Source organism: Impatiens glandulifera, chromosome 2, assembly GCF_907164915.1.
Source record: "Impatiens glandulifera chromosome 2, dImpGla2.1, whole genome shotgun sequence".
NCBI lineage: Eukaryota > Viridiplantae > Streptophyta > Magnoliopsida > Ericales > Balsaminaceae > Impatiens > Impatiens glandulifera.
Genome location: NC_061863.1, coordinates 53,933,615 through 53,958,934, shown reverse-complemented (window position 1 = coordinate 53,958,934; position 25,320 = coordinate 53,933,615). Strand labels below are relative to the sequence as shown.

At 26.0% G+C, this 25,320-nt stretch overlaps 1 protein-coding gene across 2 annotated transcripts; it reads left to right on the top strand.

Moving 5' to 3' along the window:
- Window positions 1-805: 805 nt before the first annotated feature.
- On the top strand, window positions 806-3,020 carry LOC124927911 (transcription factor RSL2). Of its 2 annotated transcripts, XM_047468416.1 has the most exons (5): window positions 806-1,280; window positions 1,794-2,197; window positions 2,280-2,507; window positions 2,587-2,718; window positions 2,799-3,020. In XM_047468416.1, exons 2-5 carry the CDS (start codon window positions 1,814-1,816, stop codon window positions 2,916-2,918), a joined length of 864 nt encoding a protein of 287 aa, XP_047324372.1. In that variant the 5' UTR covers window positions 806-1,280; window positions 1,794-1,813; the 3' UTR covers window positions 2,919-3,020. The 2 variants fall into 2 exon arrangements, with proteins under 2 accessions (XP_047324372.1, XP_047324371.1); XM_047468415.1 differs by having other exon boundaries at window positions 806-2,197.
- The last annotated feature ends 22,300 nt before the right edge of the window (window positions 3,021-25,320 follow it).

The following is a 25,320-nucleotide window of genomic DNA, read 5'->3' as shown; positions in this document are numbered from 1 at the left end:
ATCTAAACTGATCCATTCATCGGATATTTGATTGATTAGTTCAGTATAAACATGCAAAATGATTCAATATAAGGAATAATAGATGATTTTGGTTCTACTCAATATTCACATTCATTCTTTCATTATATTCACATTATATTCTTTCATTTTAAAATTACATATATATTCTCTACTTAATTTATAAATTATTTAATTTTATAAATAAATATATATATATATATATATAATAAAAATTAATTTAAATATTATACATTAAAATAAAACATATTATTTAAAATAAAATCTAGTAGTTCTCTTGTTAAAATTATTTAATACAATTAGTTACATTTGAAAGATTTTATATTAATGAAAAACTAATAATAATAAATATGAATCTCTTGGGATTTGAGTTAAAAAATACATATTTTTGAAAATAAAAGAATAATAATGATGGGTAATAATTTTGAAGTGATGAATTTTTATTTATATTTTTTTTTAAAATTAATATATAATAATAATTTAAAATAGAATATATTTTAATAAATAAATTAAGCAGTGAATTATAAAAGTAATTTGTAAAACTCATACTTCAACATAAATTATAAAAGTAATTTAGTTTAAATAATGTAATAAGACAATATTATATTATATATATGATATATCCAAATAGTACTATATTTTTTTTCTTTGTATTTATCTAATTTGTGACAAATCTCCTATTTTGATTTTATATTCAGACTTACCGATTCAATTATATTATTGCTTTCTCATTTACATCTATAACGAAAATATCTTCATAGACTAAATTTCAACATTATATAAAAAATTCTGCCGAATCTTCAAAATAATGACAAATTTTCGCTGAAGTTCTTCTTTGCAGAGGCGAGGAGTCATTTATATGTTAAGATAGCGACGTCGTTGATCAAACTGAAGTCTCAATGCAGAAATGATATACATGAATATTAGCTAATTAACGGACAATGTCTTTGAATCTGATCAAGTTTATTATTTTGTTTCTCCCATCAAATTCTGAAAACTGGGTTGGAAAAAAACCATGCCTACCAACTGTTTGATGATTTGCTTCTATGGAAGTACAATAGTATATGCCTTAAATTTTCTCTCAAATTCTCTTGCCTTGGCCTGATTGATCAAATTACAGATATTTTAACTAGCTTTTTAATGTCCTTAACATGTCTACGATGTAAGGCTAATTAGATTGAAGAAGCTATATATATTGAATCCAAATGGAGGAGACAAGAATCTTAGTCATGGAGATTGTGTGTTATATCTGCTTCTTCAAGGTAAATTTAGATAATGTCAGTCAGATCTCTCTCTTTGGCTCTTTGCATTGATATATAATCACTCTTATGATCAATCATTGATACTTATTCAATATGAGCCCGCACGTCTGGTTGGTAGATTAGAAATACTACATTTTCTTTTCTTAGTTAACAGATACTTTAATTCACTTTCTTATGATTGATTGGCTTGGCTTAACTTAAAACCATTTAATGATTCATTTTTGTTCTTACCCTCTTAATGACCCATAGTTTTCTGCATAGCTGTAGATTGGGACCTACCACAATAATCTTAAAATCAAGATTGATAAGGACATGATTAGTTTATTGATATAATTGAGAATTAAGAATTTGAACTGGCATAAAACAAAGCATGTTATTCTGGTACAAATACCATCCTTCCCATCCCAATTTCTTTTCAAGCATTGATCGGGTAGAGCTTCTCTGATAAAAAAAAAAAACAAGTTCAATTTATCTTTTTTCTTATAATGGAGCCTGGAGGTATGGTTTGTGAAGGAGAATGGAATTCGCTCTTAATGGGTGGAATGTATTCGTCGAGTAATGAAGAGGCTGATTTCATGGCGAACTTGCTTAACAACTGTTCCTCTGGTGATGGACATTCCATGTATATGTCACAAGAGACTAGTTATATTAATAAAGGGTATCCAAACTCTTCATGTGATGATGTTTGTTACTACCCAAATGAGTCAGACCAATTTCTGGCAATGAAGAATGCTAGTTCCATGTCAATTGACTTTTGTATGGAGGAAGAGGAGGAGGATGACAGCATGATCGAAGATCCGTGTGGAAAGAATCTGCAGATAGTAAAAGAACCCGAAATGGCAAGGCCTGAGATCATCATTGAAGATAACAAGAACAGCCTCTTGAAGAACAAGAAGAGATCCCTGGCTTCTAAAGATGTAAGTTTGATTTCCACTGTCGGTGTCATCATTATTTGATCAAGTACTAGCTAGATATCATGGTTTGATAAATATAATGCAGGTCCAAAAGAAGAGAAGCTCTAAATCCAGGAAGAATAATAAAACAAACGACGAGGAAAGGAATGTGAGGGCGAGCTCAAGTGGTTCTGATTCAGAAGATGAGTCAAACGTTTCACAAGAAGGAGTGACTTCAAGTTCGAGCGCCAGATCAGGAGCTGCTCGTAACTTAAACAACAAGACAAGAGCCAGTAGGGGATCTGCAACCGATCCCCAGAGCCTATACGCAAGAGTAAGTAGGCAATTATGATAATCTTTCTAATTCATACAAGATTGCATGTTTGATATGGGATTTTTCATATTTGGTTCAGAAAAGAAGAGAAAGGATCAATGAGCGACTAAGGATCTTACAGAACCTTGTTCCAAATGGGACAAAGGTTGATATTAGCACCATGCTTGAAGAAGCTGTTCAATATGTCAAGTTCTTGCAAATCCAGATCAAGGTAATTAAGAAAATTAACATTAATTATCAGTTTTCACTAATAACTAATAATATGATTTATGATGCATTTTCTGTCTGCAGCTTCTAAGCTCTGATGATATGTGGATGTATGCACCAATTGCATATAATGGAATGGACATTGACGCCCTTGATCTCAAGATTTCTACTGCCCGTCAAAATGCAACAGATTCGCTTAAATAAACATCTTTTTTTTCTTCACGTTATTGAATCGTGAGAGGAGTATATTTCTTATGAGCATAATAATAATAATAATACTGTATTTAGCAATCCTGTGTGACGAAGAACTGGCTTTTGTATAGAGTCTTCTTCCATTTTTTTCGCGATTTATGGTAATGAGATCGAGTCCATAGAAAGCTATGACATTTAAATTGTGTACTAATGATCTCAACTGTTATATATATATATATATATATATATATATATATATATATATGCATGTGAAGATTATTCTTTCTATCATTGTTTTCAACTCATCATCTTCCTCCATTTGCTTGCACAAGTTTGATTGAAACAATTTATTTCTTGGTTATATAGGAGAAATAACTCATATTACATATATATTTTCTATGCAGGATAATTTTACTTTTACATAAAAAATTAACAGTTTAAACAACAAAAGTTAAAATTCATAATAAAATGGAAAATGGCTTGAATTTCTGCATTTCTATCATTTGAATTAACTAATCAATGCATAATTTGTAGAGGAAAAATCAACCAGTTCATTTAGATTTTTAATTTTCCACTTGTGAATACCATTAAAAAAAAAAACTAGTAACCCAAACTTGCATGCACATGATATTTACCATGATTATTTTACTACTCAGTCCACATTCTATAATTTACAGCATTAAATCATCAATTAAATTTAATCCCCTCTTTGTAAATAAAAAGATTAATTTTTTTTATATAAAAATAATGATGATTAAGTTGACCCAAAGTTTAACATGCCTTCGAAACACCATTTTCTATGATAATAAAGTTAAATTTTTTTATTATAAAATTTAGATAACTATACTATATAGATATAAACCAAAATCAATCCTATAACATGTAATTTTATGTACTACATTTATTTTTATGAATTTATAACAAATAAATGTACCTAATTAATTAGATCAATAATAATATATATAAGTCTTGTTTTCAGAATAAGAAAGATTATAAGAGATCTCATTATTTTATTTTGCAATATAATAAAGAAATGAAGGGTTTGTAGTCGGAAATAGTTTATTTAAGTGTCAGTACGTGCAAGAGAATTGTGCATTAAATGCTTATTAGTTTGTATTAACTATCTATGTTATTATTTACATAACTATTGCTTTTAAAAAATCATAATAATTATCCATTACAATAGAACCTAATTTTTTTATTTGTTAAGAAGTTCCCAATTTATATAATATCAAGATTAGAGCCTTGTATTAAAGTAATAACTTTACAACATAATTAAAACACACGATTTCAGCAGTTTTGCATATTTCTAATATCTTTTCAATTGCCATTGCAAAGATATATATATATAAAAGAAGTCTGACTATATATTCTTTGTTACATTATTAATCCTATCATAAAACATGATTTCTAATTTATAATCATATGGCTTCAACCATCCCCCAAAGTTCATATGTATACTTAATCTTAATTAATCCAAATTATTTGAAAAAAGTATGTGATTGTATCTCCATTCTAATTAAAGATTTTGGGATATTTTAATAAATTATAGCTCTTATATCTCAAAATCCATATGACTGCAAATTAACCACATATTAAGAAAAAAAAAAAAAAATCCAAATTTCAAATATATACATGATATATATTCCTTCACATACTAATTCTTTAAATAAATGAACATGATTGAGTTAACACAACGAAGCGACGTGCATACAAGACCCGACTCTTTAGTTTACATATAATTTGCTACAAAAAAAATTAACTGAATCAGCACATGTTATAGCAAAGGAATAAAACGAGTCATACCAATACAAACCAATCTCTCGCAAAACTGTCAACTTATTCTTCAAACTTTTTATACATTAAAAGAGAAATATCTTTAATTAGAAATCCCTTGCATAAACTATGTGAAGTCAATGTGAATCATGTAAATGTAATAAAATAGTGTTTTGGGATGCATCTTTAAGAATGAAAATAACAATTTTCTATATTCTTGGCATCATCCCTTTTGAATCCCCGGAGGACACATTCAAGTACACTATTCTCCACATCCATTAGGAATTTATGATTTCTGACATTTTTGTTTTTATCTATTGCCAAAATTATTGTTAACAATTAATAAATTAAGCAGAGCAGATTAATCATGTCCATTATTAATCTTCCATAATCCATCCTACTTGCTGCAATGTGCAATGAATTTACTTATATATATATATATATATATATATATATATTATTTTGAATTATTTGTAGTTTTATTGAGAAAAAAATGTTTTTTTATTAATATACATAACTACTCTAAGAGAATCCATGTAAAATAATCGGTTTATTTAATAAAAAATTAAAAATCATTCTATTTTTCTATCAAAATCTACTTAAAACTCAAAATTCAACGAAGTGTTTTATTAACCAATCATGATTTTTTTCGCCTGTTGGTGAAATTTTGCTACATCAAATTATATGAAATTACTTGTTTATCTGTTATTGATTTTAAATGGATATATTGAAAACAACAACGAGATTGAAGGGAAAGATATCAATCTCACGGGAGGGAGTTGGAACTTGAGTGGGATATAATTTAGATTCCATACTTTTTAGAGTCTTAGAAGATATTTTCAATTTTTTAGAATAATTCAACTTAATCTTGCTTATAACGTAATCGTCTTGCATAATCCAATGGGAAAGAAGAATTTATGTTAACATTTTGGGGATATCTACGTAAAACTTCTCTAGCTACATTCTCGTGGTCGACCCTAAATGTGAGTGCTCTCTTTAAGCTTACAATTTTTGCATATTGATCAAATTTATATTGCGGGGCAACCTCTATATGCCAAGTTTCGGGCACCAGCTCGTCTGTTAATTAATCTTCTAAAGTCCGTTGGAACTTAGCTTAGTTAGTTTGGAGAAACATAAAAGTGTGCTTTCCTTCTTGACTTTACGAAACTTTTGATCGATGTAATATTTATTATGCCAATAACGTTCATGCTTTGGATATCTGAATATATTGATCCCATGACATAATTCCCCGTACTAGTCTAGAGCAACGCCATAACCAACTGTTTCCCATTGATTTCATTCTAAAGATATTGCGGTAATTAGATGGTTCATGTTATTGATGGGGGAATTGATCGATCTTGGGTGTATGAAAGAGAGATTTGTTGAAGAATTTGAGTTTGATTGTGGTGGGATAGATAGAGTATATATATAATATACACTTTTTTTCTCCTATATTTAAGTTACGTTGGTTTTTCGTAACATTGATAATTTAACAATTTTTCCCGATTTAGATTCTTAATTAAATATTGTTAAGCTATTTAATAAAAAAAATATAAGAATTTTATATTCTAAATTTAAAATTAGAGTTACTTAATAAATTTGAATCAAATTATGATTCTTTTATTCCTTTTTAATTTTATTTTATTTAAAAAAAATTAATTATCACATTTTCATTTATTTTAAAAAATTTACTATGATTATGAAAAATTATTTAAAATTAATATTGAAATATTTATTTTAATTAATAAAATTAATTGTGATTTAATCAATTAACTATAATTTCGAAAGAAATAAATTACTTTTCACTTAATTATTTTTTATAAATAATTGAAAACCAAATATCTTCTAAACATTCATTTATGATTGATTTACAAAATTGTTATAATATATATTTTTCCTATTTTTTTGAATTACTATATTTTTAGGTGATTAATAATAATAATTATTTAATACAGTATTAATAAAATTACAAAACTTTCTAAGTCATCACCTTCAATAAATTTTATTTTTTTAAAATACTCTAAAAAAAGTATGGACTATCCAATAATTATTAAAATTAGTTAATATCCAATAGAGTGAATTAGGCATAATTAGAGAGAGAAGCTGGATCTAGGCCCAGCAGCAGTACACATTTAAATTACAATGGATGCAAAACTGAGTGGGCTATTTATAAAATTTATTAGTTTCTTTTTGTTTTTAAGTTTAGAAAATAATAGACAAAATAAATTTATAAATATTGACAAAAAAAAGTATTAGTATCTGCCCTAAAATTATGTTTTAGAAATAATTGTTTTCTTTCTAAAACACTTAATAATTAGAATTTAGATCAGTTGATCTAATCTTTTAAAAATATTGATATCTAATAAATAAGTACTAACTTTAAAATATTAAAATAAACAAAATATTATTTTCAATAAATTTATTGTTGAAAATATTAAAATAATTTATAATTTATAATTTATATATATAACAATAATAATATTAATCGTGTTCTATTTAATATTTTATTAATTAACAAATTTTATTTGAGAGAGAAAAATATAGAAGATGATTTCTATGAATCTTAATCTACTCTTCTTTTAACACAAAATCTTAATTTATTTTTTATTTATCACAAAATAAACTTTTCAATTAAATTGATTGAATAAAGTTAACATTTTCATATTCTCACTATTGAAAAATATACAATCCTCTAAACTAATATATAAATTATAGATTAACAAAAAAAAAAAGTTTTAACATTTGAAATAAGGAGAAATTTTAATATTTTACTAATTAAATATTATTTTATTAACATCTCATTTATATAACAAATACTATTGGCTTCTCAATATAATAATTTTTTTTAATCTAAATTTTATAATTTTATAATTTTTTTTTAACAAATTATAACATAGTATTATCAATTTATATTATTTATAATTTTATATATAAATATATAATATGACAAGTCACTTTACTTAACACATTAATTATACTCATTCTCTACTCATATTAAAATTCAAATAAATAAGATCGAGGACACTATAATTAATAAATAATTAAGTATTATAATAAATTATGAAAATATATTAATCAATATATAATTTATTTAAAAGGTACACTAGTCACTTATTATCTTCTTTCAATTTATGTGTGGAACCGAAGTCCTAATAATTGTTAGGCGGGTTAAGGCCCAATAACTGTAATAATTATGATGACTAATAATTGTTAGGTGGGTTAAGGCCCATCAATTGTATTGTAATTAACATAAAGAAACCCTAATTATGATGACACGCTATCGACGCCTCAATTTCTGATGGCATACATTATTTAAGTACTTGGTGCTCTCTCGTTCGTTTCAGTGAATGTGATATAGATAGTTTTCATCATAAAAAAGTGTGTAGGTGTGAATTTTGTTGACAATTTCTTTCATTGTGTCTATGTTACTGATTATATTAGATAAATTTTATTCTTACAATTAACTTTAAATGTTGATTAATTTATCACCAACTTGATGCCGCAAACATGATTGTCGATCATAACATCGCTTTCGAAAATGTATTTTCATTTTGTATTCAAATTGATATTTCGCGAATTTTAATAATTTACTTTATTTTCTTTCAGAGAATGAGTTATTTCCTGAAAGATGTTAACCCAACATCACACCACCTTGATATTAATTTTAACAAAGATGCTCTCAATATGAATCGAATTCAAACTCTTTCAGGTTTTCACACGCTCCAATTCATATTTAGGTAATTCTTTAATCATTATTTCTATATTTTTTTATTATCTAAATTGTTGTTTTATTTTTATGATGTCAATCCACTAATTTGATGTGAAATTTTAGTCATTTTCAAGTTTTTTTTTTACCTCTTTTCAAAATATAAAAATATCACCACTAAGTTGTTAACAATGGCGGTTCTTGTATTTTTTTTGAAGAACTGTATCCAATGTAAAGTTTCCTCAAAATATCTATTTTTTAAAAATTTTGTAATACCAAGTAATGTATGTTCTTAGTATGTTTTTTTAGGGAAAAGCTTTCCGTCGGCCCAAATTCCAGTTTATCACGTCAAGCTCTTAGAACACTACAAGAAAATGTCGAAGTTGACAGTGAAGTAGTTGATGCTTGGGCTAATATTTTAAACATCAATTTTACAAAGCAGCCAAGACATGAAACACGAAGAATTTGTTTTACAACAATGCCCTATGTAAGTATTTCTAATGACTCTGTTTTATGTTTAATACTCAATGTTTATTTGATTGATATTTAAAATTTATTTATAGGTGCTGCATCAATATGACAATACTTCATATACTGAAATGCATGAGTTTAATATATCAAGAGAATTCATAAATATTGTCGAGAGGTGAATTGATTGATTTTTAGCTTTGTGAAACAGAGATTTGAAATTGATCAATGTGTATATATATACAGATAAAATATAAGGAATTTATATTCTAAATTTAAAATTAGAGTTACTTAAATCATAACTAGAGAGAAGCTGGATCTTTTCCCAGCAGCAGCAATCCATATATTTTAATTAAAGTATGTGATTGTATCTCCATTCTAATTAAAGATTTTGGGAAATTTTTATAAATTATAGCTCTCATATCTCAGAATCCATATATGAATGCAAATTAACCACATAAAGAAAAAATAAATACAAATTTCAAATATATACATGATATTCCTTCACATACTAATTCTTTAAATAAATGAACATAATTGAGTTAACACAACGAAGCGACGTGCATAAAAGAACCGACTCTTTAGTTTATATATAATTTGCTACAAAAAGTAACTAAATCAGCACATGTTATAGCAGAGGAATAAAACGAGTCATACCAATACAAACCATCGCAAAACTGTCAACTTATTCTTCAAACTTTTTTATACATTAAAAGAGAATATCATTAATTAGAAATCCCTTGCATAAACTATGTGAAGTCAATGTGAATCATATAAATGTAATAATATTATAGTGTATTGGGATGCATCTTTAAGAATGAAAATAACAACTTTCTACATTCTTGACATCATCCCTTTGAACGGGCGAAAACCATATTCATTGGACAAGAAACAAATGGAAACAAGCGTTACAAATACAGAAACTGTCCAAAGCATTTCAAAAAGGTGCGTCAAACAGAAGTAAACTAATTTTCATAAGGATAACATGATCTGATTAAGTTTGTACTATAGCAGGCTACAGGAGCGAGGGAAAGGGCAAGGAAACTCTTACAGATGAAACTGGGCTGGCAGAAAATGAAGAAATCACTTATGGCATGGTCCAAATCATTCTTCCAGTTTCTGTGATTCATCGTGACCCAAGTTTCTCTCTGAAAAATATTATGAGTGATACCTGTAACTATTTTCTTGAATAAGGAATTGTAGAAGATTTTGGTTTATCAAAGCATACCGAAAGATAATCTGAGCTCCCATCACGCAACGGGGCACGATGAAAAAACAGTAATGGTTGGGTTTTTGACTCATATTTTATTAGGATTTATATGTTGTAATAGTTTTAAATCCTTAATTGGCTTAGGAATAGCAATTTAGTATTTATTCTTTTTGATATTTATAAATAAAGATATTGTAACCTAGGGTTATTTGGACCATAATTCAATAAAAAATTATAGAATGGACATCCCTCCGAAAATGTAGACGTTTGTTGGCCGAATCTCATTATATCTTGTGTTCATTATTTTTTACCCATGTATCTATATATATTTTTTATCGCGTGTTTATATTAGATTTTTACTCAATAATAATTACACTAGTGAATGAAGTGAATAATAAATGCCCGCTATTGTTTATTTATATTCACCAGAACGTGGTCTTTAAACATGCAAATGTGAGGTTTCTCATTGCCCCGATTTGGTGATGATAAGTGTTGTGCAACTCGTTTAGGAAATTGTATATCAGACTCGCTAACTTGTGTCTGTGGCCACGGATGTCATTGTTAAAATTTTAGAGTGAAACTGTAAAAAAAAATGCATTATTATTGAAGTTAATTCGATCCCTGCATTGTATAGGAGTTTCAATTCTAACTGCAATTAATACAACTAACTAACGACTATTAAAACTAATTAGTAATTTTAAACTTACCAATTAACATTTTATTAAACTGTTTTTATTATTTTTATATTCTCCCTTAAAGAGAAATGTAGTAAAATAGACAAAGTTTCACCTTTAGAAATAAATCTATAAAATATAAAACTGTATCAAACCTACCTAATTTTAGCAAGTTTCATTTTTTTTCATCTACCAAATATTAGCTACCCAATTAGTTTTATAATATTAGTTTGCACCAAATAAAGGCGGTTACAAATCAGCACAGCACATGTTATAACAAATGAATCATATGAGTCACAACAAATAATTTTAAAATGTGACATATCCACATAATTTCTATTTCTTTCACTAAATCTCAAAAACAGATAAAATTATACGTTACTCTACTTGATTCATACCTAATTCGTCACTGTAACCTATTCAAGTCACTTGAATTAGAAATTAGATTATTCAGCCATTAATAATGATCATGGGTGAATTGATCGATTTTAAGGTTTGTGAAGAGAGATTTGAAGTTGATTGTGGTGGGATAGATAGAAATGAGAGAAAAGGGCAGGAGGGAATATTGGGAATTTATATTCTAAATTTAAAATTAAAGTCACTTATTAAATTAGTATGTATCCCGTGCATTTGCACGAGTAAAAATAATAATATAAAAAACCGTAAAAAATATTACGATAAAATTTTTATGGGCGGGTCAACTCACAATCCGACCCAAGTATCCATTTACTCTCACATATATTCAAATTAACCACAGCTCTCGACCCGACAATCCGGACATTTTAAAAATTAAACATCATTATATATATATATAGATTAGTTAGTTAAAAAGTTGAACTTATATTGTTAAAATGTCACGCGTTTATCAAATTTTGGGTTGAATTTAAAATATAACTTGTTATTAGCATAGCTGGTTAAAAAGTTGTACTTGTTTTGTTAGGTTGCAAATTCGAACCATACCTATATCATTTTTAATTTTATTTTTAACCGTTTTAAGTTTATGGGCGGGTCAACCCACAATCCAACCCAAGTATCCATTTACTCTCACATATATTCAAATTAACCACAGCTCTCAACCCGACAATCCGGACACTTTAAAAATTAAGCATCATTATATATATATAGATTAGTTAGTTAAAAAGTTGAACTTATATTGTTAAAATGTCACGCGTTTATCAAATTTTGGGTTGAATTTAAAATATAAAGTGTTATTAGCCTAGTTGGTTAAAAGATTGTATTTATTTTTTTTAGGTTGCAAGTTCGAACCATACCTATAGCATTTTTAATTTTATTTTTAACCATTTTAAATTTATGGGCGGGTCAACCCACAATCCGAACCAAGTATCCATTTACTCTCACATATATCCAAATTAACTACAACTTTCGACCCGACAATCCGGACACTTTAAAAATTAAGCGTCATTATATATATATATATATAGATTGGTTAAAAGGTTGTACTTGTTTTGTTAGGTTGCAAATTCGAACCATACCTATAGCATTTTTAATTTTATTTTTAACCGTTTTAAGTTTATGGGCGGGTCAACCCACAATCCGACCCAAGTATCAATTTACTCACATATATCCAAATTAACTACAGCTCTCGACCCGGCAATCCGGACACTTTAAAAATTAAGCATCATTATATATATATAGATTAGTTAGTTAAAAAGTTGAACTTATATTGTTAAAATGTCACGCGTTTATCAAATTTTATGTTGAATTTAAAATATAAAGTGTTATTAGCCTAGTTGGTTAAAAGGTTGTACTTTTTTTTGTTAGGTTGCAAGTTCGAACTATACCTATAACATTTTTAATTTTATTTTTAACCGTTTTAAGTTTATGGACGGGTCAACCCACAATCCGACCCAAGTATCCATTTACTCTCACATATATCCAAATTAACCACAGCTCTCGACCCGGTAATCCGGACACTTTAAAAATTAAGCATCATTATATATATATATATTATATAGATTGATTAAAAGGTTGTACTTGTTTTGTTAGGTTGCAAGTTCGAACCATACCTATAGCACTTTTAATTTTATTTTTAACCGTTTTAAGTTTATGGGCGGGTCAACCCACAATCCAACACAAGTATCCATTTACTCTCACATATATCCAAATTAACCACATCTCTCGACCCGACAATCCGGACACTTTAAAAATTAAGCATCATTATATATATATAGATTAGTTAGTTAAAAAGTTGAACTTATATTGTTAAAATGTCACGCGTTTATCAAATTTTGGGTTGAATTTAAATTATAAAGTGTTATTAGCCTAGTTGGTTAAAAGACTGTACTTGTTTTTTTAGGTTGCAAATTTGCAAGTTCGAACCATATCTATAGCATTTTTAATTTTATTTTTAACCGTTTAAAGTTTATGGGCGGGTCAACCCACAATCCGTCCCAAGTATCAATTTACTCTCACATATATCCAAATTAACCACAACTCTCAACCCGACAATCCGGACACTTTAAAAATTAAACATCATTATATATATATATATATAGATTTGTTAAAAGGTTGTACTTGTTTTGTTAGGTTGCAAGTTCGAACCATACCTATAGCATTTTTAATTTTATTTTTAACCGTTTTAAGTTTATGAGCGGGTCAACCCACAATCCGACCCAAGTATCCATTTACTCTCACATATGTCCAAATTAACCACAACTCTCGACCCGGCAATCCGAACACTTTAAAAATTAAGCATCATTATATATATATAAATTTGAATTAAAATGTTAATAAGCGGCAGCAGTCCACAATTAAATTACTGTTTGTTTGGATTCAAAACTGAGTGAGTGGGCTATTCTATTTTCAAACATGGCATACAATTTATTAATTTCTTTGTTATAATTTTATTTTATTTTAAGTTTAGAAAATAATAGACAAAATAAATTTATTGAAAAAAAAAACGTACAAGTCTTATAAGTTTATTGCAATTTTCTGCAATAGAATTATGTTATAGATTTTTTTTTATAAAACACTTAATAATTAGAATTTAGATCAGTTTTTTAACCCTTTTAAAAATATAGATATATAATAAATAATACAAATATTATTTTCAATAAATGTATTTTTGAAAATATTAAAAGAAATTCATATTTATAATATATATATAACAATAATAAGATTAATCATGGATGGTATATTTAATATTTTAGTAATTAACCAATGTTACCTGAGTGAGAAAAATATAGAAGATAATTTCCTAAAATTTAAATATAAATTTATTTATAAATTTTAATGTACTCTTCTTTCTTTTAACCAGAATTTTAATTTACTCTTTTTGTAATACAAAATAAATTTTCAATTAAATTGATTCAATAAAGTTAACCTTTTCATATTTTCTCAATCTAATGAATAATATATATATAATCCCCACTAAACTAATATAAATTATAGATTAACAAAACAATATTTAACTTTTAAAGTAATTAGAAATATTTACATGTTTTACTAATTAAATAATATTTTGTTACCATCTCATTTATATAACAAATACTATTGACCTCTCAAATATGATAATTTTCTTATCTAAATATTATAATATTTTCAAGTTTGTCAAATTTTTTTAACAAATTATAAAATAGAATTATCAATTTATATTTATAATTATATATATATATATATATGTATTAATTAATATCACTAGCCAATTGACTTAACAAATTAATTATAAATAATACTGAGTGACACTATAATTAATAAATAATTAAATATTATAAAATATAATAAATTATGAAAATATATTAATCAATATATAATTAACAGTCAAACTAATCACTTATTACATTCATGTTTGGAAATGAAACCCTAATAATTCATTGGCGGGCCGAGGCCCAATAACTATTTTTTAATTAACTTAACGAAACCCTAATTATCAAGACACCTCTTACGCCTCCTATTATCATTTTTTGATCGGCGGCTTATAATATTTAAGTAGTTGGTGCTCTCCCATTTTAGTCATCATCAAATCACCTTCAAGTGTGTATATATGTGTGAAGTTTGTCGAAATTTTTTTTCATTGTGTCCCGATTGTGAGTTCTTCTTCTATCCTTCATGTTACCGATTATAATATTAGATAAATATCCTTCTTATCATTTACTTTTGAATGTTGATTAGCTAGTTCAACACCAACTTAATGTCGCAAACAAGATTGTCGATTATCGCATCGCTTTTGAAAAGGTATTTTCATTTTTATCTTTGAAATTGATATTCCGCGAACTTTAATTCACTTTATTTTCTTTCAGGCAATGGTTTATTCCCTGGAATATTTTAACCCAACGTCAAACCGACTTGATATTAATTTCAACAAAGATGTTTTCAATATGAATCGAATTCAATCTCCTCCAGGTTTTCAAAGACTCTTATTTAAGTAATTCTTTAAATTTTTGTTATCTAAATTTCTATTCAGTTTTATGATATTATTTATTTTCTTCAAACAAGCTCTAATTTTAAGGACCACGATTTCTCGGCCACTGCGCGAGAGAGAAAGACTGTCGTTGTGTCTGCTCAACTGCAATGGTGAAGGTGCAAAATAGATCGGAATATATATTTATTAATTAATTAATTAATTGAGTTTACATTTTCTCAGAGATCTGTACATTTTGATTGTCTAGCTAATTTCTATTAATTAATTAATTAATTAATTAATTGTTTTGCTTGATTCTACAGCCGGGTTTGTCTAGGATGGGAAGATTAGGGTTTCCTATAAGACACTTCACTTGTCCGAAAAAGGGTTAACCGTCTTCTCACTGTGAGTAGTAGTATATATACTTCTCTCAGTCAACTAGGCTTGTTTGCTTATCTCATCGGAATTCAATTTTCAATGAAATCATTAATCTTCCAGTTTATATATGTGCATTAATTAAGTTAGAGATATCATGCTTTAGATTAGACTGCTCACACTTATTTAATTACCCAATTTTATTAATTTGGGACATTAATTGAAACTGTGTGTAGTTATAATTTATTTTGATTTTCAGCTTATTTCTTAATCTCAGATCTTTCGGACAAAAAAAGCTTCTTCACGCGGAGCGAGGAAAATACAAGTCCAGAATCTGTCGTTGGTGAAGAAGTTAAGATTCAAAAAGTTAAAATGTAAAATTCTGAGTATTTTATTTTTGTTTATATATTGTAATAGTTTTAATAAGCCTATATATAGTAATTTAGTGTTAATGCATTTTGATGTCCTTTATAAATATAGATATTATAACCTATATATTTATTTGGACCATAATTTAATGAAAATCTATAGAATAGACGTCTCTCCGAGAATGTAATCAAACCTATCTAATTTAGCAAGTTTCATTTTTTTCATCTATACAATATAATCTAATTCTGCGAGTCCCATTTTTTTCAGCTAACCTATTAGTTTCATAATATTAGCTTGCACCAAATAAAGGCGGTTACAAATCACCTTAGTTTCACCTTTAGAAATAAATGAACACGATTGAGTTAACACAATTACGAAGCGACGTGCATACAAGAGACGACTCTTTAGTTTATATATAATTTGCTACAAAAAAAGTTATCTGAATTAGCACATGTTATAGCAAAGGAATAAAACGAGTCATACCAATACAAACCAATCTCTCGCAAAACTGTCAACTCATTCTTCAAACTTTTTTATACATTAAAAGAGAAATATCTTTAATTAGAAATCCCTTGCATAAACTATGTGAAGTCAATGTGAATCATGTAAATGTAGTAAAATAGTGTTTTGGGATGCATCTTTAAGAATGAAAATAACAATTTTCTACCTTCTTGACATCATCTAATATTCTCCACATACATTAGGGATTTATATATGATTTCTGACATTTTTGTTTTTATCTATTGCCAAAATTATTGTTAACAATTATTAAATTTAAGCAGAGCAGATTAATCATGTCCATTATTAATCTTCCATAACCCATCATACTTGCTGCAATGAATTTACTTATATATATATATATATTTATATATATATATATATTATTTTGAATTATTTGTAGTTTTATTGAGAAAAAATTGTTTTTTTATTAATATACATAACTACTCTAAGAGAATCCATGTAAAATAATCTGTTTATTTCATAAAAAAATTAAAAATCATTCCATTTTTCTATCAAAATCTACTTAAAACTCAATATTGAACGAAGTGTTTTATTAACCAATCATGAATTTTTTCGTCTGTTTGTGAAATTTTGCTATATCAAATTATATGAATTTACTTGTTTATCTGTTATTGATTTTAAATGGATGTATTAAAAACAAGGACCAGATTGAAGGGGATGATATCAATCTCGCGGGAGGAAGTTGAATCTTGAGTGGGATATAATTTAGACTTCATACTTTTTAGAGTAGAAGATATTTTCAATTTTTTAGAATAATTCAGCTTAATCTTGCTTAAAACGTAATCGTCTTGCATAATCCAATGGGAAAAAAGAATTTATGTTAACATTTTGGGGATATCTACGCAAAACTTCGCTGGCTACGATTCTCGTGCTCGACCCTAAATGTGAGTGCTCTCTTTAAGCCTACAATTTTTGCATATTGATCAAATATATATTGCGGGACAACCTTTATATGCCAAGTTTCGGGCACCAGTTCGTCTGTTAATTAATCTTCTAAAGTCCGTTGGAACTTAGCTTAGTTAGTTTGGAGAAACATAAAAGTGTGCTTTCCTTCTTGACTTTACGAAACTTTTGATCGTTGTAATATTTATTACGCCAATAACGTTCATGCTTTGGATATCTGAATATATCGATCCCATGACATAATTCCCCGTACTAGTCTAGAGCAACGCCATAACCAACTATTTCCCATTGATTTCATTCTAAAGATATTGCGGTAATTAGATGGTTCATGTTATTGATGGGGGAATTGATCGATCTTGGGTGTATGAAAGAGAGATTTGTTGAAGAATTTGAGTTTGATTGTGGTGGGATAGATAGATCAATGTCGTATATATATAATATACACTTTTTTTCTCCTATATTTAAGTTACATTTATTAACAATTTCTCCCATTTTTTATTTTTAATGAAATATTGTTAAACTGTTTAAAAAAAAATAAAATAGGTAGAAATTTTATATTAAAAATTAAAAATTAGAGTTACTTAATAAATTTGAATCAAATTATGTTTATTTTATGTCTTATTAAATTTTATTTTATTTTTAAAAAAATTAATTATCACATTTTCATTTATTTTAAAAAAGTTACTATGACTGAAAAATTATTTAAAATTAATATTGAAATATATATTTTAATTAATAAAATTAATTGTGATTTAATCAATTAACTATAATTTCCAAAGAAATAAATTACTTTTCACTTAATTATTTTTTATAAATAATTGAAAACGAAATATCTTCTAAACATTCATTTATAATTGATTTACAAAATTGTTATAATATATATTTTTCCTATTTTTTTTGAATTACTATATTTTTAGGTGATTAATAATAATAATTATTTAATACAGTATTAATAAAATTACAAAACTTTCTAAGTCATCACCTTCAATAAATTTTATCTTTTAAAATACTCTAAAAAAAGTATGGGCTATCCAATAATTATTAAAATTAGTTAATATCCAATAGAGTGAATTAGGCATATTTAGAGAGAGAAGCTGGATCTAGGCCCAGCAGCAGTACACATTTAAATTACAATGGATGCAAAACTGAGTGGGCTATTTATAAAATTTATTAGTTTCATTTTGTTTTTAAGTTTAGAAAATGATAGACAAAATAAATTTATAAATATTGATAAAAAAGTATTAGTCTGTAATTTTCTAAAAAAAAAAATTATATTTTAGAAATAATTGTTTTCTTTCTAAAACACTTAATAATTAGAATTTCGATCAGTTTATCTAACCTTTTTAAAAATATTGATATCTAATAAATAAGTACTAACTTTAAAATATTAAAATAAAAAAAATATTATTTTCAATAAATGTATTTTTGAAAATATTAAAATAATTTATAATATATATATATATATAAATAACAATAATAATATTAATCATGTTCTATTTAATGTTTTATTAATTAACAAATTTTAATTGAGAGAGAAAAATATAGAAGATGATTTCTTATGAATCTTAATCTACTAATCTTCTTTTAACACTAAATTTTAATTTACTTTTTATTTATCACAAAATAAACTTTTCAATTAGATTGATTCAATGAAGTTAACATTTTTATATTCTCACTATTGAAAAATATACCATCCTCTAAACTAATATATAAATGATAGATTAAGAAAAAAAAATTTTAACATTTGAAATAAGGAAAATTTTTAATATTTTACTAATTAAATAATATCTTATTACCATCTCATTTATATAACAAATACTATTGGCTTCTCAATATAATAATTTTTTTAATCTAAATTTTATAATATTATAATTTTTTTTAACAAATTATAACATGGTATTATCAATTTATATTGTTTATAATTTTATATATAAATATATTGATTAATATGACACGCCACTTTACTTAACACATTAATTATACTCAGAGCGACAACAATATAATTAATAAATAATTAAGTATTATAATAAATTATGAAAATATATTAATCAATATATAGTTTATTTAAAAGGTAGACTAGTCACTTATTATCTTGTTTCAATTAATGTCGGGAACCGAAGTCCTAATAATTGTTACGTGGGTTAAGGCCCAATAACTATATTAATTATGATGACTAATAATTGTTAGGTGGGTTAAGGCCCATCAATTGTATTGTAATTAACATAAAGAAACCCTAATTATGATGACAAGCTATCGACATCTCAATTTCTGATGGCGTACATTATTTAAGTACTTGGTGCTCTCTCGTTCATTTCGGTGAATGTGATATAGATAGTTTTCATCATAAAAAAGTGTGTAGGTGTGAATTTTGTTGACAATTTCTTTCATTGTGTCTATGTTACTGATTATATTAGACAAATTTTATTCTTACAATTAACTTTAAATGTTGATTAATTTATCACCAACTTGATGTCGCAAACATGATTGTCGATCATAGCATCGCTTTCGAAAATGTATTTTCATTTTGTATTCAAATTAATATTTCGCGAATTTTAATAATTTACTTTATTTTCTTTCAGAGAATGAGTTATTTCCTGAAAGATGTTAACCCAACATCACACCACCTTGATATTAATTTCAATAAAGATGCTCTCAATATGAATCGAATTCAAACTCTTTCAGGTTTTTACACGCTCCAATTCATATTTAGGTAATTCTTTAATCATTATTTCTATATTTTTTTTATTATCTAAATTGTTGTTTTTATTTTTATGATGTCTATCCACTAATTTGATCTGAAATTTTATTCATTTTCAAGTTTTTTTTACCTCTTTTCAAAATATAAAAATATCACCACTAAGTTGTTAACAATGGCGGATCTTGTATTTTTTTGAAGAACTGTATCCAATGTAAAGTTTCCTTAAAATATATATTTTTTAAAATTTTGTAATACAAAGTAATGTATGTTCTTAATATGTTTTTTTAGGGAAAAGCTTTACGTCGGCCCAAATTCCAGTTTATCACGTCAAGCTCTTAGAACACTACAAGAAAATGTCGAAGTTGACAGTGAAGTAGTACGCTTGGGCTAATATTTTAAACATCAATTTTACAAAGCAGCCAAGACATGAAACACGAAGAATTTGTTTTACAACAATGCCCTATGTAAGTATTTCTAATGACTCTGTTTTATGTTTAATGCTCAATGTTCATTTGATTGATATTTAAAATTTATTTATAGGTGGTGCATCAATACGATCATACTTCATATACTGAAATGTATGAGTTTAACATATCAAGAGAATTGATAAATATTATCGAGAAGTGAATTGATTGATTTTTATCTTTGTGAAACAGAGATTTGAAATTTATCAATGTGTATATATATAGAGAATATAGGGAATTTATATTCTAAATTTAAAATTAAAGTTACTTAAATCATAAATAGAGAGAAGCTGGATCTTTTCCCAGCAGCAGCAATCCACATATTTTAATTAAAGTATGTGATTGTATCTCCATTCTAATTAAAGATTTTGGGATATTTTAATAAATTATAGCTCTTATATCTCAGAATCCATATATGAATGCAAATTAACCACATAAAGAAAAAATAAATACAAATTTCAAATATACACATGATATTCCTTCACATACTAATTCTTTAAATAAATGAACATGATTGAGTTAACACAACGAAGCGATGTGCATACAAGAACCGACTCTTTAGTTTACATATAATTTGCTACAAAAAAAGTAACTAAATCAGCACATGTTATAGCAGAGGAATAAAACGAGTCATACCAATACAAACCATCGCAAAACTGATAACTTATTCTTCAAACTTTTTTATACATTAAAAGAGAATATCATTAATTAGAAATCCCTTGCATAAACTATGTGAAGTCAATGTGAATCATATAAATGTACTAATATTATAGTGTATTGGGATGCATCTTTAAGAATGAAAATAACAACTTTCTACATTCTTGACATCATCCCTTTGAATGGGCGAAAACCATATTCATTGGACAAGAAACAAATGGAAACAAGCGTTACAAATACAGAAACTGTCCCAAGGCATTTCAAAAAGGTGCGTCTATCAGAAGAAGCTAATTTTCATAAGGATAACATGATCTGATAAAGTTTGTACTACAGCAGGCTACAGGAGCAAGGGAAAGGGCAAGGAAACTCTTACAGATGAAACTGGACTGGCAGAAAATGAAGAAATCACTGATGGCATGGTCAAATCATTCTTCCAGTTTCTGTGATTCATATTATGAGTGATATTTTTAACTATTTTCTTGAATAAGGAATTGTAGAAGCTTTTGGTTTATCAAAACATACCGAAAGACAATATGAGCTCCCATCACGAGGGGCATGTAATGATTGAGTTTTTGACTCATATTTTATTATAGTTTATATGTTATAATAGTTTTAAATCCTTAATTGGCTTAGAAATAGCAATTTAGTCTTTATTCCTTTTGATATTTATAAATAAAGATATTGTAACCTAAGGTTATTTGGACCATAATTCAATAAAAAATTATAGAATGGACGTCCCTCCGAAAATGTAGACATTTGTTGGCCGGATCTCATTATATCTTGTGTTCATTATTTTTTACCCATGTATCTATAAATATTTTTTATCGCGTGTTTATATTAGATTTTTACTCAATAATAATTACACTAGTGAATGAAGTGAATAATAAATGCCCGCTATTGTTTATTTATATTCACCACAACGTGGTCTTTAAACATGCAAATGTGAGGTTTCTCATTGCCCCGATTTGGTGATGATAAGTGTTGTGCAACTCGTTTAGGAAATTGTATATCAGACTCGCTAACTTGTGTCTGTGGCCACGGAGGTCATTGTTAAAATTTTAAAGTGAAACTGTACGAAAAAATGCATTATTATTGAAGTTAATTCGATCCCTGCATTGTATATAAGAGTTTCAATTCTTACTGCAATTAATACAACTAACTAACTACTAATTTTAAACTTACCAATTAACATTTTATTAAACTGTTTTTATTATTTTTATATTCTCCCTTAAAGAGAAATGTAGTAAAATAGACAAAATTTCACCTTTAGAAATAAATCTATAAAATATAAAGCTGTATCAAACATACCTAATTTTAGCAAGTTTCATTTTTTTTTTTTTATCTACCCAATATAATCTAACTCAGTGAGTCCCATTTTTTTCAACTACCCAATTAGTTTTATAATATTAGCTTGCACCAAATAAAGGCGGTTACATATCGGCACAACACATGTTATAACAAATGAATCATATGAGTCGCAACAACTAGATGCAGATCTACGTTAATGTTGAGGTGAGCTTAAGTCGACCAAAAAAAAAAAAATTTTAAAATGTGACATATCCACATAATTTCTATTTCTTTCTCTAAATCTCAAAAACAGACAAAATTATACGTTATTCTCCTTGATTCATACCTAATTTGTCACTGTAACCTATTCAAGTCACTTGAATTGGAAATTAGATTATTCAGCCATTAATAATGATCATGGGGTGAATTGATCGATTTTAAGGTTTGTGAAAGAGAGATTTGAAGTTGATTGTGATGGGATAGATAGAAATGAGAGAAAATGGGAGGAGGAAATATAGGGAATTTATATTCTAAATTTAAAATTATAGTTACTTATTAAATTTGAATTAAAATGTTAATAAACATAAAAAGAGAGAGAAGCTGATCTATTCCCAACAGTCCACAATTAAATTACTGTTTGTTTGAATGCAAAACTGAGTGAGTGGGCTATTCTATTTCCAAACAGGGCATACAATTTATTAATTTCTTTGTTATAATTTTATTTTATTTTAAGTTTAAAAAATGATAGACAAAATAAATTTATTGAAAAAAAAACGTACAAGTCTTATAAATTTATTGCAATTTTCTGCAATAAAATTATGTTATAGATTTGTTTTTTATAAAACACTTAATAGTTAGAATTTACTCATTTAGATTAGTTTTCTAACCCTATTTTTTAAAAATATAGATATATAATAAATAATACAAATATTATTTTCAATAAATGTATTTTTGAAAATATTAAAAGAAATTCATATTTATAATATATATATATAAGATTAATCATGGATGATATATTTAATATTTTTTTAATTAACCAATGTTATATGAGTGAGAAAAATATAAAAGATGATTTTCTAAAATTTAAATTTATTTATAAATTTTAATTTACTCTTCTTTTAACACAGAATCTTAATTTACTCCTTTTGTAATACAAAATAAATTTTCAATTAAATTAATTCAATAAAGTTAACACTTTCATATTTTTTCAATCTAATGAATAATATATAATCCTCACTAAACTAATATAAATTATAGATTAACAAAATAAAAAAATTAACTTTTCAAATAATGAGAAACTTTAATATGTTTTACTAATTAAATAATATTTTGTTACCAACTCATTTATATAACAAATACTATTAGTTTGAATTCTAATTAACCTAACTAATAAAACTAACTAATAATTGCAATTTTAAACTAATTAATTAATAATTTATTAAACTGTTTTTATTATTTTTACATACTCCTTCTAAAGATAGTAAATTAGACAAAGTTTCACCTAATTTATATTTCTTCTAATTTAATTAAATATATATCTATCTAATTCTAAAAACAGACCAAATTATAGGTTAATTTACATGTTTCATTCCCTAATTCGTCACTCTCACCAACCCCAACTAAAAGTAGCAACATATTATTGTTCAAAATTTTATATAAAAAAAAGAGAATATGTTTAATTACAAATACTTCACTCCCATAAACAATCTGAAGTTCAATGTGAATGTAATAATATATAATATTGCAGTGTTTTGAGATTCATCTTTAAGAATGAAAATAACAATTTTCTACATTCTTGGCATCATCCCTTCTGAATCCCAAGAGAACACATTCAAGTACACTATTCTCCACATCCATTAGGGATTTATGATTTCTGACATTTTTTGTTTTAATTTATATATTGCCAAAATTATTGTTAAGAATTATTATTAAATTAAGCAGAGCAGATTAAGCATGTCTATTATTAATCAATAAATTAAACCCTTTTTTCTATATATTTGAGTTGTAATTCTACTATGGTGCACGGGGGATAAACTTAGATTTGATTTCCATAAGCCTAGCATATATATATATATATGTGCTGTTCTGAAATGGTGGAGGATAAACTTTTCAGATCCTACATTAATATCGTGGACCCAAGTTTTTCTCCATGTAATCCATAATTAGTAAATCAATAAGAATGATATCATATATATATTATCCCAAATAATGTAGATGTTTTGGATGTCCGAATATAGCACATTTTATTCGGAAGATATTGTATGATACAGGATTGGAAATTAGATTATTTATGTTATTGGTAAATATTGTCAATAAATGAATTGATTGATTTTTAGCTTTGTGAAACAGATATTTGAAATTGATCAATGTGTATATATAGAGAGAATATAGAGAATTTATATATATTCTAAATTTAAAATGAGAGTTACTTATTAAATTTGAATTAAATTATAATACAAATTTTAAATAGTTATAAGACTATGATTTTTTTATTTGTTTTTTAATTTTATTTTATTTTTCAAAAAAATTAATTAATACATTTCCATTTATTTAAAAAAGTTACTATGACTATGAAAAACTATTTAATATTGAAATATTTATTTAAATTAATAAAATTAATTAATCAATTAGCAATAATTTTAAAAGAAATAAATTACTTTTCTCTAAAACATTTTTTATAAATAATTGAAAACAAAATATCTTTTAAACATTCATTTATGATTGATTTAAATTTTGTTGTTATAATATATATTTTCTTATTTTTTGAATTACTATATTTTTAGGTGATTATTAATAATTATTATTTAATATAGTCATAATAAATTACAAAACTTTCTAAGTCATTACCTCCAATTATCTTTGGTGTTTAAAAAACTATTTTTATATTTGTGCTACTTAATGTGTTTAGTTCACATTGCTATTAAATAATGTTAATAGAGTGAATT

Coding starts and splice junctions, on each gene's coding strand:
- LOC124927911 (XM_047468415.1), top strand. CDS start 1,766: ATGGAGCCTGGAGGTATGGTTTGTGAAGGAGAATGGAATTCGCTCTTA. Junction 2,508..2,586: donor CCCAGAGCCTATACGCAAGA/GTAAGTAGGCAA, acceptor TATTTGGTTCAG/AAAAGAAGAGAAAGGATCAA. Junction 2,719..2,798: donor TCTTGCAAATCCAGATCAAG/GTAATTAAGAAA, acceptor TTCTGTCTGCAG/CTTCTAAGCTCTGATGATAT.